General features: G+C 37.7%; 1 protein-coding gene and 1 long non-coding RNA gene across 2 annotated transcripts in view; both read right to left on the bottom strand.

Annotated features, from left to right (window-relative positions):
* The window catches only part of LOC139793726 (uncharacterized), a 329,041-nt gene that overhangs the window by 84,875 nt on the left and 224,782 nt on the right, over window positions 1–19,384 (bottom strand). The window lies entirely within an intron of this gene.
* ABCA13 (ATP binding cassette subfamily A member 13) overlaps window positions 1–19,384 on the bottom strand; it is a 139,420-nt gene that overhangs the window by 4,495 nt on the left and 115,541 nt on the right. The window contains exons 25-27 of the mRNA XM_071738686.1: window positions 13,151–13,301; window positions 5,221–5,355; window positions 1,081–1,184 (exon numbers count right to left, since the gene is read on the bottom strand). Of these exons, the coding sequence (XP_071594787.1) occupies window positions 1,081–1,184; window positions 5,221–5,355; window positions 13,151–13,301 (390 nt within the window). The remainder of the gene's footprint in view (window positions 1–1,080; window positions 1,185–5,220; window positions 5,356–13,150; window positions 13,302–19,384) is intronic.

Genomic DNA, 19,384 nt, shown 5'->3' with positions numbered 1-19,384 from the left:
CTGAAAAGTCAAAGCTGTCTGTTTCCTGAAAATCATTCAATTTACTTCACAATGCACAACTTGTGTTCCCTAAGTAAATGAGCTGGTAAGCAGTTGGGAATCGAATTCAGACATATTATTTTCAAAACTGAACTTTCATAAATAGAATACTAGAAACATTTGACAGCATTTTCTCCACAAATAATCTAACACACACATGTGGAGAGACAATAAACAGATTTTGAGAACACCTGAAAAAAAAAAATTAACAATATCTAGAAGATACTGAGTGAAGTTTTGCTGTATTCTTTTATTGATTCACGTACCCTTCAAATCTCTAATTGGCCAAAATGTTACATTGCTGCCTTAATTAATTATTTCTGTCCTCCCTGGGCATGTTTTCATGATCTCTCCCTCACTTAAAGCCATTTTATATATAGTTATGCATACCATACTGTATTCATAAGGGAACATTGAATTGTTTTCCATTTTATTATAAGATGTCACAAAACAGTGTTGATGCTTCTTCAGTTAAACTGAGATAGCAATAAGCATATCAGAAAACTGACAAGATGTTTAATGTAGTTAGACTCTTCTAAAAAGATAGGGTCACTCCTTCCATTTCCAGTAGTGCATACAGAGAATAGCTGAGGCATCTGTCTTTAGAATGCCATGGCATTTTTATACACTGATGCAAAACCAGAATGCTTTATTAACTCAGAAGAGGGTTTTCCACTCTCACCTCCAGTTGTAAGAATTTGTGAAGTGGGCAACTGCAAAAGCATAAGTGGTGTTTCAAGCAAGAAGAGACACTGCAAACCTGAACAGAAAGAGTGTAGCAAAGGAAGAATTCATTGCATCATTTTTTTTTTCCCGGTTCTGCACTCCCTTAAGCGATTCTAATCCCTAAAAATTAAATATAGAGAGTATTAAGGATTTAGACAAGTTTAATTTTCATGAGCAGGAAGGATTTGCCATAAAATACCAAGATTTATTTTGTGTTTCACACCAGGGTGAGCATGTCTGCAGAATATATTCTTTTGCCCCTAACTGACAGCAGGTGAGGGGAAAGAACACTGGCTGCTGGGATAAGGGCTTTACCTGTGGGATGTCAGCACAGCTGCACAACCATCCTGAACTTCCTTCAGTATGGTTTTCCAAAGGTAACGTTTAGAGCAGGGATCCATCCCAGAGCTAGGTTCATCCTACAGGAAAATTACAATACAGGTGCATGGGAAACATACCACAGACACAGTCCAGCATGAAGAATTAGCAAAGTTCACAATAAAATCATCTTTTTATGTAAGAAAATCTACATTTTCAGAAGGTCAATTAAAGCACATCCTGATCAGGGTGGGGTGTTTTTTTTTCATTTTTCAGTTTCATTTCTAAATTTGTAGAAGGCACTTTTTATTAAATAATTTTTATATATAAATAATGTTCATATATTATATAATAAAATAGCAAGTATGATATTATTTATAAAGATACTTCATGGTAGATAAATATCTATGCTTAGTCGTACATATACACACACATGTAATTTTTTAAGAGAAGAGACTTGTAGGTGTTTTTCCTCATTTTCTGGGAGTTTAGTGCCTGTCTCTGTTCCATCACCCCCAAGTCCTTCTCCTCAGAGCTGTTTTGGGACTGCACTAGAACACAAATAGAGGCTGGGTGGAGGCTGGATTGAGAACAGACTGGAGGAGAAAGACTCAGGGGTGGTGGTTGATGAAAAGCTCAACATGAGATGGCAATTTGTGCCTGCAGCCCAGAAAGCCAAACATATCCTGGGCTGCATCAAAAGAAGCATGGCCAGTATGTTAAGTGATTTTCCCACTCTACTCTGCTCTTGTACACCTGGAGTACTGTGATCAACTGGGGAGCCCCCAACAGAAGAAGGACATTTATGTCTCAGAGAAAGTCTGGTGGAGGACCACAAAGATGATCAGAGAGGGCTGGAGCACTTCTCCTATGAAGCCAGGCTGAGAGAGTTGGGGTTGTTGAGCCTGGAGAACAGAAGGCTCCAGAGAGATCTTATAGCAGCCTTCCAGTATCTTAAGGGAACCACAAGAAAGCTGGAAGAGCATGTAGTGATAGGACAAAGGGACAATGGCTTTAAACTAAAAGAGGGGAGGTTTAGGTGAGATACTAGAAAGATATCAAAGAAATATGATTGATTAGAAATATTGAGAAGGCTGAGGTTCTCAAGGATTTTTTTCATCAATCTTCTCTGGCAAGTGGTCCAGCCTCATCACAAAAGCCACATCAGGTGAAAGCAGGGACAGCAAGAATGAATTACCCCCCACTGTAGGAGAACAGGTACATGACCATCTATAGGACCTGAAGGTGCACAAGTCTATGAGACCTTATGGGGTCCACCCATAGGTCCTGAGGGAGCTGGCAGATGCAGTTGCTAAGCCTTTTTCCATAATATTTGAGAGATGATGGTGTTCTGGTGAAGACTGGAAAAAGTAGCATGGCCCCTGTTGTTAAAAACAGGAAAAAAGGCGGCCTGGGGAACTACAGGCTGGTCAGTCTCACTTCTGTGCCTAGCAAGATCATGGAACAGATCCTTCTGGAAAATCTGCTGGGGCACATGGAAGATGAGGAAGAGACTGGTGACAAACAACATGGCTTCACTAAGTGAGACCAGCTTGGTGGCCTTCTATGACAAGGCTACAGAGACGGTGGATAGTTGCAAAGCACCTGATGTCATCTATCTGGATTTGTGCGAGGCATTTGACACTGTCCCACACAACTTCCTGGCCTCCAAACTGACAAGGCGTGGATTTGACAGGTGGACCACTTGATGGATAAGTAATTAGTTGGATGGCCACACACAGAGAATTGTGGTCAGTGCTTCAGTGTCCAAGCAGAGGCAATGACGAGTGGTATTCCTCAGGGGTCGGTATTAGACCACTGCTGTTTAATATCTTTGTTGCAGACATGGACAGTGGAATAGAGAGTATCCTCAGAAAGTTTTCTGATGATACCAAGCTGTCTGGGGTGGTTCACACCTTAGAGGGGAGGCAGGTCATCCAGAGGGACTTTGACAGCCTAATGAAGTTCAACATGGCCACATGCAAGGTTCTGCAGCTGGGTTGGTGCTACCCCAGGCATAAATACAGTCTGAGGGGGGAATGGATGGAGAGCAGCTCTGAGGAAAAGGACTTGGGGGTGGTAGTAGATGAGAAGCTTGATTTGAGACACCAGTGTGGACTTGCAGCCCAGAAGGCCAATTACATCCTGGGCTGCATCAAAAGAAGCATGGACAGCAGGGCCAGGGAGGTGATTCTGCCCCTCTACTCTGCTCTTCTGAGACCTCTCCTGGAATACTGTGTACAGCTTTGGAGCCCCCAGCACAGGAAATATAGAGACCTGTTGGAGAGGGTCCAGAGAAGGGCCACAAAGATGATCAATGGGTTGGAGCACTTCTTCTATGAGGACAGGCTGAGAAGGTTTGATCTTTGAGGACCCTTCCAAGCCAAATCATTCTATGATTCTCCCCTACAGGCATATCTGCCTTAGGAACAAACAAGTGGAGAAGTCTAAAGACTCCTGTCTGCCTGCACTTCCTAAACCATAGCCAGAAGTGGATAATATATTTGCATTCAACATCTTCCTGCAGTTACTCCCAGAATGCCATCAAGAGGAACTCTCACCCATGGTGGAAAGTAACTAACAATGCAGTCAGTGTTGCCCAATGCAAACAAAACATCCAAACTAATGCTTATTTTGGTGCTTAGTTACCAGTGGCAGAGATTGAAAAAACTCCGTTTAATCTCTTATTATCTGTGGATAGCTAACAAAGAGAATGTGAAAAGCAATAAAAACAAAGCAACCCACTCTATTACCTAAACTCATAGCTATGATCCTAAATGTAATCTAGAAGTAGTTGTTTATATTGGTATCTTTGCTTTCACACACACACACACACACACAAAAAAGCCTTTTAAATACTGAGCAACGCATTTAAAATCTGCTAACTTTCTAAACCCAGCTAAATGTTTTAAAGAATTTGACATGTTTAGGTACTTTTCTTTCCTCTTGTCATTACATATGCAATAGTCAGTGCCCTGAAGCAAGAAGCAAGATACTTGCAGTAGCATGCTGTCATAAAAACATTAGAAAACAGTGGGAGCTTTTTCTAAAATAAGGAGAAAGTACTGATTTAAGGTGATCTCCTCCTTTTACTAGCTGAACCAGGGTCAGTTTAAGCATAAAACGTAAATAAAATAATTCAGCTCTGAAGTGAGGTGATGCTAGGAAACTGGAAGCAGTAAAATGTGACTCATCTTCCAAAACATGAACCCCTTGAGAACATCAGTTATATCTGGTTCCACTTAGCCTACAATCTGTTACTGGAAGTGTTATTTTCCCCCCTAATTCTGGGAAGGCAGATTCCCTCCAATGGTTCTGAAAGGTTTGTTCCACTATTGAACTTCAAGCCAAGGCTTAAGAAAAGGTTGTTCAATCTGGTGAAACAATAGGCAATGATAAGATAGAAAATGTGGTGTCATGATGATGCAGCTCCCAAATTTTTTGCTCTTGAATACAAAATACATGGTTTAAGCTGGAAAAGCCAGACAAAGTCCTAGGTGAACAGTAGGATGCAAACAAAATTGCTTGCAATAAATTCTTCAAATTAATATCATTCAGGTGTATTAGGTCAGTTGTGTGATTTGTGAATCCAACAAAAATATAAGAAAAAGTCAAATGTATGAAGCACAACACAGAATGGAATATGAGTATCCTGAAAAAGCTGGGTCAGTAACTAATAGCACCAGGTCCAAAGTTCTAATTAAAATAATATCTTTAAAGGAGCCAGTAGAACTATTTTTATAATGTTATATACAAAGCAGAGAATACATAAAGTGTTAATATATTTTACATTAAATTATTTTCTCTTCTTCTACAAAAGGAAACCTCAAGAAAATTATCCATTTGGGCCATGGGATAAAACAATTGCATTGTGCACGTTTAAGGCCCTCTTTTCCCCTGATCATCTGATTGCCTCAATGAGGAAAGGAAAAAAAAATAAAATAAAAGGAAAGAAAAGAAAAAACCAACTCCACTTACTATTTTTGTGAGTAATGGAAAATAAAATAAGTGTTTATATAGTAGAACAAAGAGGATAGTTGTACATCCAGGTATCAATCACTTCCTAAAGTATTAGAGAAACATACAAGAACAAAATTCAAAGCTATTTATCATAGGCACAGTATTACCTTTACTCACCAATAAGAGTATTTGGGGTTTACCAACTAAAGCCAGAGCAGTAGAAAGCTTCCTCTTTGTGCCAGCACTGTAGGTTCTCACCAATTTGTCAGCGTGGGCATTGAGGTGTAACCGGTTAACAAGGTCCTCTGCAACCTGGGGTTCAGAAATGCAAAGGTCAGCAAAGATGAGCCTGGTTAGGTGTTGTTTGTGTTTAGATTGGAAAGAACACTCTGCTCATCCACATTAAGCAATTTACATGTATTTTATTTACTTACCCTTCTTTACTGTACATTATTAGTTTTGAATCCCAGACATAGAAAAGCTGCTCCAGGAACCCTCTGTTCTCCAGAAAGAATAAGGATTTTCTTACATAGAAAATCTGACTTTGCCATTGCTTGTAACAGTCATTTGCATTCATTGCATGTTGATGGGTCAGTGATCTAAAATGTTGCTTATTTTAACTCATTATTTGGTATTTATTTGCTCAATTATTTTAGTGACTCCAAAGCAGGAGACAAAATTCCGTATCAGTTACAAAAACATTTATATGGCAGAAAATCAAGTCACAGCTCAAGGATTTAAAGTTTCTTAAAGACAAAAGGTAACTTAGTGTTAAATCAATATACATTTCTAACAACTGAGAGGGGTAAGCTGACCCTAGCTGGTTTGGTTGTAACTGCTTAAACAAGTATGTGTGATCTGAGTAAGCTGGACAGGAACATAAAAACAGCTGGAGACAGTGTTCATGCTGTCCTCTGTGGCCTTTCTTTACCTAACAGAGACAGTTCTAATGTACAAGGCTCACTCAAATGTTAGAGAATTTTAAATCTAGCAAGAGCTTTGCTCCACCTATATCACCAATCACTGCTGGACCATCAAGAGAGACCTCATGCAAGACCACAAGAAATGCAGCAGCATTTTTTCTATTCACCACTGCCAGATGCACCCAGCAAATAACCCCAGAGAGAAAAGAGAAAAAACACTTGAGTAAGATAAGACTTACTGTAGTCTGCAGCCCCCAAGGAGACTGAATCATGTATCAGGTATTAACATAATGCTCTTTGTAGGGAGCAACATTAAAAAGAATTGACTTTGCAAGATCTACAATTCTACGCATAAAATCTTCCCACCTATCTGTTACATACTCAAGCCTTCAGTGCACAGATACCCATGACTACGCCATCTCCTGATTTTGTACAAGGAGAGAATCCTAGCAAGGATTCTAGGATTTTGCAACATAAGGTTTACTTAAAGTAAAAAGAGAGGGGTGAGAGTAATTTCATAGTACCCACTTTGCCACTGCTTCGGATGTGCAGATCTTTCAAGATTAACCTTGCAGGTCACTGCAGTACACACCACAACCTGACTAGATATCTAGGGTGTGCTTCTTTGGTGCAAAATGTATCACAATCACAGAATTGTCACAGTTGGAAAAGACCTCTAAGATCAACAAATCCAACTACCAACATCCACCACTCCAAATAAAATATGTATTTATCGATATCTGTACCACCTACTAGAGCATGTCCTGAAGCTCCTCATCTACGTGGTTTTTAAAAAACTCCAGGGATGGTGATTCCACCACTTCCCTGGATAGCCCATTCCAATGCCTAACTAGTCTCTCAGTAAAGAAAATCTTCGTGGCATCTAGTCTAAACCTTCCCTGGTGCAATGTCAAGCCATTTCCTCAAGTCACTGTTCACTTGAGAGAAGAGACCAGCACCCACCTCCCTACAACCTCCTTTCAGGTAGTTGTAGAGAGCAGTAAGGTCTCCTCTCAGCCTCCTCTTTTCCAAACTAAATATTCCCAGTTCCCTCAGTGTCTCCTCACAGGGCTTGTTCTCCAGACCCTTCACTATCTTGGCTGTCCTCTGAACTCACACCAGCACCTCAATTTCCGTATTGTAATGAGGGTCCCAGAACTGGACACAGTACTTGACATGTGGCCTCACCAATGCCAAATACAGGGAAACAAACACTTTTTCTGCTGGCCCCACTGTTCCTGATACACATGATTCCTTGGCCACCTGGGCACACTGCTGGCTCATATTCAGCCAGCTCTTGATCAACACCCCCAGGTCTTTTTCTGCCTGGCAGCTTTCCAGCCACCGCTCCCCAAGCCTGTAGCATTGCATGGGGTTGCTGTGACCAAAATGCAGGACCTGACACTTGGCCTTGTTAAACTTCATTTTATTGGCCTTGGCCCATGGGTTCAGCCTTTTCACATTCTTTTGCCGAGACTTCCTCCCCTTGAGCCGATCAACACTCCCACCGAACTTGGTGTTGTCTGCAACTTTACTAAGGAAGCATTTAATGCCCTCATCTAGATCACTGATGAAGATATTGAACAGGACTGGACCTAAAACAGATCCCTGGAGAACACGACTGGACACCCATTCACCAACTGGATTTAACTCTGTTGCCCAGAGCTCTGTGGGCCTGGCCACGTGCCCAGTTTCTAACTCAACAAAGAGTATCCAAAGAGTATCAAAGTAGAACAGATCACAACAGCAACATAAAGGTAGTATTAGCCAGCTTTGTTACTACTAATCATTTACCAGCTGCACCTAAAAAACCTGCTATTCCTACTGTCTTTCTTAACCCTTGCATTTCCAAGGGAGAACATTTCCAGGACACGCTTCAGCAAATACAATAGAGAACTCATTCTTCCTTTTATTTTTTTCTTTAATGTATTATAGTGAAATGAGGCAATCAGGTGCCACTAATTGCCAGGTAGTGGGCATGAGCTTGTGTTAAGCCCACCTGTGCCTGATTAGGGTGGGCCCCTACTGCACATGAGCAGGATTGGGGGCCAATAAAGCTCACACCTGAGGAAGCCAGGGAGGAGGTCACTTTTGGAGCAGTAGCACCGATCCAGGCTGGTCAGCCCTGAGGGCATTAGACTCAGAGCACTATTCCTGAGTTTCTGCTGGAACACCTGGTTGGACCTTGGAGCGCCGTGCCCTAAAAGAGGTTCGTCTTGCTACAATGTATGTCAAGATTTCCAGTAATAACAGTCTCAGCTGCATTCATATGACCTAAAAAGCAACAAAAACCTCATTTGCATGAAATTAGAGGTGTTATGTGTTAGGTATATTGTGGAGGAGCCTGTACATCTCCATTATAACTTCATTTATCTGTATAACCACTGGTATCTTGGGGTTTCTATGATTTACTATGAAGTAAAAATGAATATCCTTTTAAAGTACTTTAAACTAAATTCAGAATTGAACATGTGACAAATCTTTAAACAGACACACACAATTATGCAAGAGATTTACAATTCTAATGATTTCTTTCCTTTAGGGAATGTGAGATATATACACAAGCACCTTTCTCTCTCTCCTTGTCATATTAATCACGATGTTCTATTTCTGGTTTCAATTACTTTCAGCAGTGAAGAGTAAGGAGATACATCAATTTATTTAGTAAGTTGGCAACATTGAGGCCAAATTAAAAGACACAGTTATACACAAATATGTATATCTTGAGTGCATTTGAACCATAAAGATGTTTTACATCTAGTCATGGCTGTAGTAATGTGTTTAAACTCTTTCCTTCCTCCTCCCCTCATCCAATACAGATTATACAAGACTTCAAAGCTAACAATTTACAGCTAACAATTTCCCAGTATTATTTAAAATTATATACTTTACATGCATCAGTTTGAACATATTTAGCAGAAGTTGATTTTCCCAAAATTAATTTGGACTTGTTCCCCACCTCTGGAAAAGGCATTGGAATGAGCCCTTCAGTGCGTAAAATCAAATTTTCTAATACTTTGTGCATTTCCTAATGACTCCATTCATTCCAGAAGAGACAGTAAAGTAACTTGATTTTTTGCATACGTGTTAATATTCCAGGGGGTGAAGGTTGAGTAGGAATGGTGTCCTCTATCAACCAGGGAACCTCACTTAAACCAGGGACCTACCTCACTGAAAAGGAGCAAGTGATGCTACTTATGTAGTAGCTAATGCTAATGTTTTTCCACTCTTTTTAATAGCTACCATTAATAACCAAGTAAAAAATTAAGTAGTGCTGAGAGTTATTAGTTAGCACGTCTGCCAGAAAAACTTGTGGGTTGCAAAATCTCAATCTATTAGAATACCAGAAATGTGATAGCATGTCTATCCTGACTGGAATGGCTGTATGCATCAATGTGTTAATTTTGCATTATTTCTGACAAAATAAATCTGATGCATTTATTCTTCTATTTTATTTTGAAGAAACACTCATAAAGCAAACCTGACCTAATACTGAAAATATGTATCGTATCTAATACAAATGTAATAAGCATGGGATGAATTCTAGAGTGATCTTAAAAATAGCTATACACTTCCAAAACAGACAATTAAAGTATCAGGTTCTGACAAAAAGTAAATGCAGCATAGTTTGAACATCCTAAATAACAATAACTCATCTATTCCATACCAAATAGTACTTACTCTTGTTCAGAGTAAACTCAGAATTGTTAGATTTCTTATGTTAGGAAAGTGTATACTCATGGTTAACCTTGTAGGGGGAAATACTACTTTACTGTACACACTGATTCTCCTTGGGATTCAAAAAACAAAACAAACCAGAAAAACCAAACCCCATCATGGATGCAAAGAATAAATGAATTCACATATTTCTGTTTCCTGCAGCTACAGAGTTTATAAGGAATATACAGAAGTCAAGGAGATTACAGTGTCAGTGCAAAAATCTTCCTGGAGAGTCATTGTAAAGACAAATCATTCTGACATTCCAAGAAGTTGCCTCTGAATATCTGATGAAGGTTATTTTTAGATTTGAAACACAAGGTTTAATGCAAATGGGAGACATAATTTAACATTGTTTTGATGTTATATTTTTTTACAAACTCTATCTGTCTTTTGGAACAAATTGACATATTGAAACTTGATGTATTAAAGAAACAAAAATAAGTACTAAAAATACTGTGTTAAATGAATATCTGTCTGAAGAGCTGAAAAGCTCTAATTTTTCTGGTGTTGCATCAGAAAGAAACTTTCAGAGCAGTTTGGAAAGTAAAGTATAACTTCACATTACATGAGCTCAACACTGATAGCAAATGACCCATTTTTCTCCTCCTTTCCCATCCAGTTAATTACTGTTTTGGAACATTAAGTGCACTCAACTTTATGTCAGGCACTTAGCTCCTGCTGCTGATAAATCTGTCTAGAAAAGGATTTGATCCTTGAAGTTCGTGCTTCAATAGGTTATTTTAGCAGCAACACATCCTGTAAGTCACCTGTCTGCTTGCTAGTTCATTAAAAAATGAAGTGAATGAGTGTTGCTTTCCACTTCAAAAACATGTACTCTCCAGAATATATCCTCTAGAATATTTACCACGTTTGCATAAACACTACCTGGTAAACATCCAGAGGCAGGCTTGAAGTGCTGTATCATAGGCAAGAGGGAATGAGAAAATAACAGCTTACGTTTCCATACAGCTGCCATTCCAAAGCATCCCCAGACCTTATTTTCTCTATAGGCAACTAAAATGCACATTTTATCTAGGCAACAGCCATTTCTGAGTTGAAACACAGCATCTGTTCAACACTTGACATCAATGCCACATAGTCAGAAGAGCCTGCCGACAAAAACATTCGTTTTCCTCTGAGAGATCTACATTTCAGTATTTAAAGAAGGTAAACCATAGTAGCTAAATATTATTTGCAGGAACCCTTTGATGCCTTGATTCCAAACATATGGCAACAAAGTCTACTTTGCAACCTATGAAGACAAAAAAATAGGACAACAGAAAAGAAGAACAGTCTGTATCGCAAATGTGGAACTAAGGCACAGAAGGTTCCCCATCAAGAATTGTCTAAGGCTACACCTACATCATCTAACACCCAGGATAATCAGAAGATTAGCAGTTATCTTCTCCCAGTGCACCATAGTAACATAACTCATCTCTAAATAATACAGAATTTATTTTGATCCACTTGAAGCAGGACCCATGTGGGAATTACATCATTTGAAGAACTGTTCCCCAAAATGTTTTTGAGAAGTGCCATTGGAATAGCTGTGTACTAACTGCCCAGGGAATAGCTGGATCTGATCATAAAATGATCATATCCAATTATTCATAAACTTCTGCATTTGGTATGGGTTTTATGAATGCCAGACATTTCAGAAAGAACACTATTCTCACATTATCTACAGAGAATGTCTATGAAGCCATGTTACCCTTGTGGCTCCTCACTGAATACACACAGTAGTCAACATTTGCAGTAGTGTTTGCTTACATATGCACATGCAGAGAGACACCCTGAAGGCACAGCATGGAAATCTATTGGTGTTGCCCAGCTCACCACAGTCTGGAAAACTTCCCAGGCACCCGAGAAAAATTCAGTGCAGCATGGGACATTTTGACTCATGAAACCCAAGTCCTTAAGCACACCACAGATCTTTCTTCATTCACAAGCTTCTACATAGCTCCTGCTCCTCGCCCTCCCAACCAATTGCTGCTGGGAGGACAAATGACCAAATGACCATTCATCAGTCCAGCTGTAACAGCAAGATTCATTTGCACACACACAGACACACTCTCTTCTGCCACCTGGAGCTGATGGGGCTTGCACAGAATGTAAAATTAAAGTGCTAACAGCCCATCATAATATATGGATCAGTTCACACTTCTCAAAGCTACTGTTTCCACTTGTTTGCAGGTGAGACACAAAGAGAAGATTATGACACCAATAAGAAGGTACCTGCCAGTGCCACGTGAACTGCTTTTCCTCACACCTCTGAGTACTAAAGTAACACAACAGCTGAGCATCTGCAACTTGGGAGTCAGAAAGGTAGCACAGTGGTAGAAGCCCTACTCAGCTCTCCCTTAAAGACACCCCTATTGGCAAATTCCAGTCAGTTATGAAAGGAAACCTTTCAATAAGGCTGATGAAATTATTTTAACTGTGTGGAAGTCCTTCTTAGCCTGCCTCATTGGCTAAGGGACAAGGGAGACAACAAGCAGCATTCTCAAGTTTACATGGAGAATCCTAGAACAACTATATGGACTAATCTATGCACCAGGAATGACAGACAGTAATTTTGTATCACCCTCCAGTTTTCTCATGTTAATAGACGTGCAAATAAGGACAAGACACTGAGCTACTGAAGTCCAGGACAGATCAGAAACTTCCATCTGCAGAGACAGAAAAAAAACCCCACATTTTACACTACATCCCTTTGGTATGTAATTTCTGATATTGCCGGACAGATTACCTCAATTATAGAAAAAAAAATTTACTGCTTCCCATTCATCGTAGCTACATCTGTATCTGTAAATTCAAAACCTCTCAGTGACATTCCCAGATATTTCCATTATCTGTGCTAGTAAGGTCTTGAAGCATTATCTGATGGGGCTTTGCCCTCCTCTCCTTGAACAATTCCAGGCCTGGTATGCTAGCTGGAATAGTTTAGCAACTGCTCCCAGCAGGTAGTTTGAATGCAGCCACCATCTTGTGAGGTTCAAGACATTTACTATCAGAGTGCTGGCAGCTGACATCTCAGAACCCAAATGTTTGGTTTATTTATATAACCATTCAACAATTTTTTTATTCTTTCAGAGGTTAATCCCACCTCTGAAGAAAGATTTCTCAGAGATGCATGACTCAGAACACATGATGTTCCCTTAGCTCTCTAAGTTTGATAATGAAGGTATTGAACCCTTAATTTCATTTTCTTAAGAGTTTTTGTGCCTGGGATTTCATTTCATTAGTGTTATTTTACTACCCTCAGTTATGCTATTGTTTTGTATTTGGCAGGAAAAAATCCATATTGTTTAAATACAGTACTGGTAATGAAAAATTTTATTACTAAATCTGTTAAAATGAAAAATTAGATATTTTCTCATGTAAAAGAAAAGAACTCTTGTTTTATAAACTACACAATCCAGCCTGGCTTTAGCTCCCCCTGAAAATCTGTTCTGGATGGTTACCTTACGGATATCCGGTTTTGAAATTCCACGCAGTGTGCAGTAATAATAAAGATGCTCCCAACCAGTTAAAAGTTCATCAAGGGCATCTTGCTGTGGACAATAGCCAATGAGAATTCCTTCAGAGCCAGCAGACAGTATATCCAATTCAGACCTGTTTAAAGAAATAGCCAAAGAGTTGAATGTTGTTTTTAAAAACCACAGTCCTGGGTTTCACCCTTGGTATACAGTCTTCAAAACAAACACACTAATGCTCAACACCATAGGCAAATGAGTTTGAATCTCTTCTCTGTGATCATTTACCATGGTACCACCCACACACAACAGATGCTTTTTGTCCCTTTCAGATCAGCACTGTCACCCACGCATCACTGTTCTAACAGTGTGAGTGTCAAGGGGAACAGATCAGCACAGGGTGAGATCTGTGAGAGTCAGTTCTTACCAGATTTACCTCCCTTATCTTTTTGGTAGACCTTGCTCCAAGATGTATTTCAAAAAAATACTGCATGCATCACATTCAATATTAAATGGGCAGTAGTTGAGAGACAGAGAGAGAAATGTTGCTATGTATTCCTTGTGTGTGAATTGCTTGCATTCACTAACCAGGAGTCAAACAAAATGCAGAATATCAAAGCCTAGTAGGTTAAAAAACAATGCAGAAAAATAGCATAAAATTATCCAGATTTAAGAGACTTTGGCCACCACTTTGTAGATGTACATTATTACTTGAAATTATATTCATTGCTAAGAAGCAAGCTTGATTGCAAGGGTGTCTCATTATCCATAATGACTCTAAATCTATCCTATTTATTCCAACATTTAATTCAACATTCAATGATGCTGATTTACATGTGCAGAAAAGACCTGTCAAAATTAAGATACTTAATGATAATAAGATATGAACTTTGAAAGAAAAAGTTTTAAAAGGTTCTGAACAACAGAATGGTTTTCCGCTTAGTGGTTTTATAAATTTCTGACTAAAAGAACTAAATATATGATTAATCATTTAGACACAAAGTAAATTTATTAAATGTATGATCTAAGAATACCATCACTGGTGAAAATATAAATATGTATCTCATTTTAAAAAGATCCAGGAGTCTGGGGAGAAAAAGCAAACACAAATACTTCGTTTTACATAATGAACCACAGTATCAAAATATATTTTAATGCTATCAAAAAATAAATTATCATGATTATGATGAACCTTGCTGGGGACTAATTAGAATAGTCCTTTGCTCTTAATGGCAAAGATATAAAATTTTAGTGTTTTTTTCAGGTTTGGATGATGTTGAGGAAGTTAACTCTCTCTAGGCATCTCCCTAGTCAAAGGCTTAGCAAAGAAGAAAAGCAATGATAGGGGTAAGAGGATATCAGAACTGTACCATCCTCATTAATATAACTATAGATTATTTTAAATGAAATCTGTATATAGTTCTCATCAGTTCAGTTTCCATCCATATCTAAATCAAATTTAACATTTCTTAGGGTTTCTCTACCATAAGATATGGACTGATTAATGTTGATTTTTTTGCATAACCGGTCAGAAGCATTGGACTCCTTTTTTTAATGAACTCTAACGAAGTGAAACACTATCCACAGTGAAATGCTATCTGGATGCTGATGAAGAGAGAGATGTGTCTGAGCTTTGTTCTAGTAGGAAGATTAAGGCACACTAACAAGGTTTCATTATGATGCAGCTGCTGTCTTTGGAGAAACAGAAGACTGGGCTTTTCAGTAATATGCTAAGTTCAGTCACAAGAGAACAAATCACACCCAGGGGTAATTTCAGGGACGTTTACTCAGCATGAACCCTGTAGCTGGATAGAAACATCTAGTCTGGAATGGGTCCATACCATGAAGAACAAAAAATAAGTATGCATGACTGCAAAAAGTAACAGACAGCTAATGTTCTTCAGCTAGAATTATATTAGACAATAATTACTCAGTTTGCATCAGGAAATACAATCACATCAGCACCCTTAGTGCTAACTTCAGAGAGATTTTAGTGTTGTGCCTCCCATAAAGCACACAGTCTTTGATGAATAGTATCACACCCACTGACCTTTAGCTTTCATTAAGGAAGAGTACAGTGAGAACAGATCATTTAATATTTTTAGTCATTTTGGTTCTTATCTTGCAACTTCATCCATTAGTGCTGACCTTGAACACTTGGAGTCCCCATTAATAAAGATATGCTATTGTATTCACTACAGGCCTCATGGGCCTAATTTTTTTCCATCCCTCTATCTGTCAAAGCAGAAAACAATCTAACCAGAAGGGAAAAAAAAAAAAAAAAAAAAGAAAAGTATATGAGGATTATAGCCTTGTATTGAGACTTATTTGGTATGTATAGCACAATGACTGCTCCTCCCTCAGTAAATCACTGCTTTCTAAATAAAAAAGCTGAAGCTCATCCTTCAGCTTTGGTCAGCCAGGTCCTAGGCTTCTTTTTAATATTGAAAGAATAGATGAAAGAAAAACACGGCATAATTTTAAATTTTATTACATATCTTGCAATAGAAAACTGCCCTCATCTCTAAAAATTTATTTTCTTTGAAATTTAGTTAATTTCTCAGATTTCATTTTCATGGGTCTAAATGAAATGAACGCTTCATGTAGTGATGGTATGACACCAGAGAACCTTTTCACTAAATGATATGCTGTAGATACTTTACCTTTTTATAAACAACAAAAAAATAATAATTCTGATGTCATCTATCAATTTATAATCCTCTTCTTCCTTAAGAAATATCTGCATATGTTATGTAATCAGAAAAAAACTGGAAATGTATTTTTGTAATATTTTCTGAAATATAGATTAACATGCAGCAAAATACTGATATTTTTTTTCCTTTCAAGCTACAGAAAAACAGACATTAGTTTTCTGACTTTTTGTTATCAGCATGGTAGCACTTCTCACTAGGCCATTCCTATAAACATTAGGACATACAGGAAGAAAAAAAAATCAGCTCATTTTATAAATAAAGAACATTTAAGTACAGATTACAAACCCTCTCAGGCTTCTTCTCCATAGAACAGTAGACACAATTAATTCCTCTGGTTATTACAGAGACTAGATTTGGTTTGTATTTGTTCCATAGCTTACAGGTAGCTGTGGGGTGATATTCAAGGGTACACCTCAGTTTCAAGTTTCCAGACAGAATTCAACTGGAACAGATTGACCAGAGAAGCTGTGGCTGCCCTCTCTCTCAGAGTTTTCAAAGCCAGGTTGGATGAGCTTTGAGCAACCTGGTCTAGATGAGAAGTATCCCTCTCCATGGCAGGGAGGTTGGAGTAAATGACCTCTAAGGTCCCTTCCAGCCTCAGACATTCTGTGATTCTATTATTTATTGCCCTTCAACATCAGACTTATGGCTGGTTTTGGGGAAAAAATGATTTTTGACTCCACTGTACACTTTGATTCACTTTTTCTGAAGTTTTGAATTCAGCTAAAATAAAGGTAATTATATATATATATAGCACTTACAATGGATTCTGAGGAGAGATAAATTCAATTAATTAGGCAAAATTAAGTATAAATTTACAAATTGCAAAAGTAGTTAGACATTCCATTGTACTCATAACTGAAAATTCAATTCCATGCATACTAATGCTCAATTAATGTAAAAATCAAGGTTAAAATATAATGAATGTAACTATAGCTTAATTATAATTAAGCTAATTATACTGATATACAGTGTAAAAACAGCTATCTCAGCCATTATATTGATGTAAATTTATTCTGCTTTTCAAGCTAAGCTATTTGAAATACATTTTTAATTATTTATCAAGATGAATATCATAACTTTCAAAAGACTCCAAGTTTCAGCTATAAAGAATTATTTTACTTTTCCTTCTTTGGAGAGTAGTTCTTTGGTCCTATGACTGTAATCCAACAGATGAGATGACTGACAATTCAAATAGGACAAGGAGTTGCTGCCATGGAGGATCTCTCTGTGCAGAAGGGAGATGGAAGTTCATGGGAGATAAATTAATTATGTGAGGAAGACTGCCAAGTGCTCCAGTGGGGCAACATCTGAGCATGATGGTACGCAGCTCACTTATTTCTTCCCTTTGCACTGCAAGAGAGACTTTGCTCTAAATATGAACTTAAAGCCAACTCTATTCAATAAACCACAAAAGCAAAGACTGCAAAAGAGAGAGTGCAAAAAGGCAATCAAACCAATAGTTCCATTATTTGTTATTTTACACTGATCTTGACAGGGAACTTGGTCAATGGATTTTGACTCTTCCAAGCTGTGGGAGGCTTTATGATATAGAGTGACTGAAGAAGCTTTAGACACAAATATGGAAAGGGGAAGGAAACAAAGAACCAACAATGTATGTTTAAAAAATGTACAGTGTACATAAAAAATCTATACTATACATTAAAAAAATAAAAGAAAAATGTTGGAACAGATGTACAGCATCTGATGATACATCAACGCGGCAGAGATTCAAAGACAATGAAGATCTACATTATTCTCCTGATTTTACTCATTTTTAAGTATCAGATTTTCTTAGTACATATTTAATACAGACATTATGTCTTCAAATTATTTCTCAGAAAAAGTAATAACAAAAATGTCTGTAGGTTTATACATCAGAATTTAGCCAGCTCAGACAATGGTGGTAACGTAGTTACGGCAGTAGAGATAGCATAAGACAATCTGAGTCCATTTGTAGAGCAACAGAGAACACAAAATATCTTCCAAATGTCAAGTGGACCATGCAGTTAAATGTTTTGCATATTCAACAACTTCTTTGTATGGATATTGTTCAAAAGCTAGAGTCTCTTAATAATTTATAGCACTATATTTTGTAAATACAGGTAAGTAACCTTCATGAAAATATTTTCCTTTCTAACCATTTTCCTTTTAGCTTTTAATACTTTTACCCTTGACGAGAGGGACTGCTGGTACTTCAGCATCAATATTTTCTTTCCACATCTTCCAAAGTAGCTGATTGAATTCTGCTGGTTTCTTTGGCACTCTTTAATACTGTGTTTGCAAGTATCCCTAATATGGAGACATTCTATATGATAATAAGTTTTATGTTTCATTTGGACAGATATGTCAATGATAATGGCAACGTTAATGAGGTACACAAACTAATAAAAAAGGCAAAATCCCCTGTCAATCATATTTTGCTATTATCTTCACAAGCTTGGCTGTGGTTGGTGATAAATTCCTATTATTTCCCTTTCTGAACTATCTTTATCACCTTACATTTACAGCCAGAATGGGATTGCAAAGGCTAGTTGGTGCTTAAGAACATTTTCTGCAGCAGGATATAAAAATAAAAAAAGCAATCAAGTTTTCAGTGGTCTGCTCAACCTGTAAACTATAAATGTACGTTTGCCATATAAAAGGTAAGATTAAAAATTTAGCCACACAGTGCTTTTAAAATGTCTATTTGATTTTTTAGTGTATCAAAAAAAGAAAAGCTTAATAAAAACAGATCAGAAGCCTTCCCTCTCCCAAAGGAATGCCCCCATAAAGAAGAATGGAAGTAAAATGCGATTTGCAGAATAAAGTTAGCACTAGTATTTAATAAACATTCCTACTTAATAAGACCTCTGCGAATCTCAGTGATATTTAAAACTGTCACACAACATATAGCTTTTTTTTTTTTTCTTTTTACTTAGCTTTTGTTAGGAAAACAGCAACAGTTTTCTTTCAGATTTTCCTAAAGTCAAATAAATCTTTTAGAAGTACTTGAAGATGTGAATCTGTTCTTCTGCCCTGTTAAAAAGGCAGCTGCCACTCAGAAGTACATTTTCCTTATTTTCTTTGATAAGCAAGAAGGAGCCCCCTGAATACAACTTGATTGCAAATGTGTTAGACTCTTTCCATATAACCCCATGAACCTCCAGGATGCTTTAAGCTGAAAGTCCCAAAATTCTGCTTTGCAATTCAAAATGCACTTTTGAAAAAGCTCATCTTCCATTTCTAGTCCCCTGTGTTCTCCAAAGCTGTAAAAGGTGTCCTGTAAAATTAAAGGCTGTTTTTCATGCACCTGCCTCAAAGAGACACTTGTGACTTTGTTTCAAAGTCAGTGAAACTATTACAATAGAAATCAGGAAAATATAGATAGGGTTTTGTTTAGGTTTTTGTTGTTATTTTTCTTAAACAGAAACTTTCAAGCATAGTTAAAAACTATTATGAATTAAGGATTTTTTTTGTATGGGAGTACATCAGTTCATTTCTCCAAGATTTATAATAATAATTTTGC

This window comes from Heliangelus exortis, chromosome 2 (genome assembly GCF_036169615.1).
Source record: "Heliangelus exortis chromosome 2, bHelExo1.hap1, whole genome shotgun sequence".
Classification (NCBI taxonomy): domain Eukaryota; kingdom Metazoa; phylum Chordata; class Aves; order Apodiformes; family Trochilidae; genus Heliangelus; species Heliangelus exortis.
This window is presented reverse-complemented; position numbering and strand designations above follow the sequence as displayed.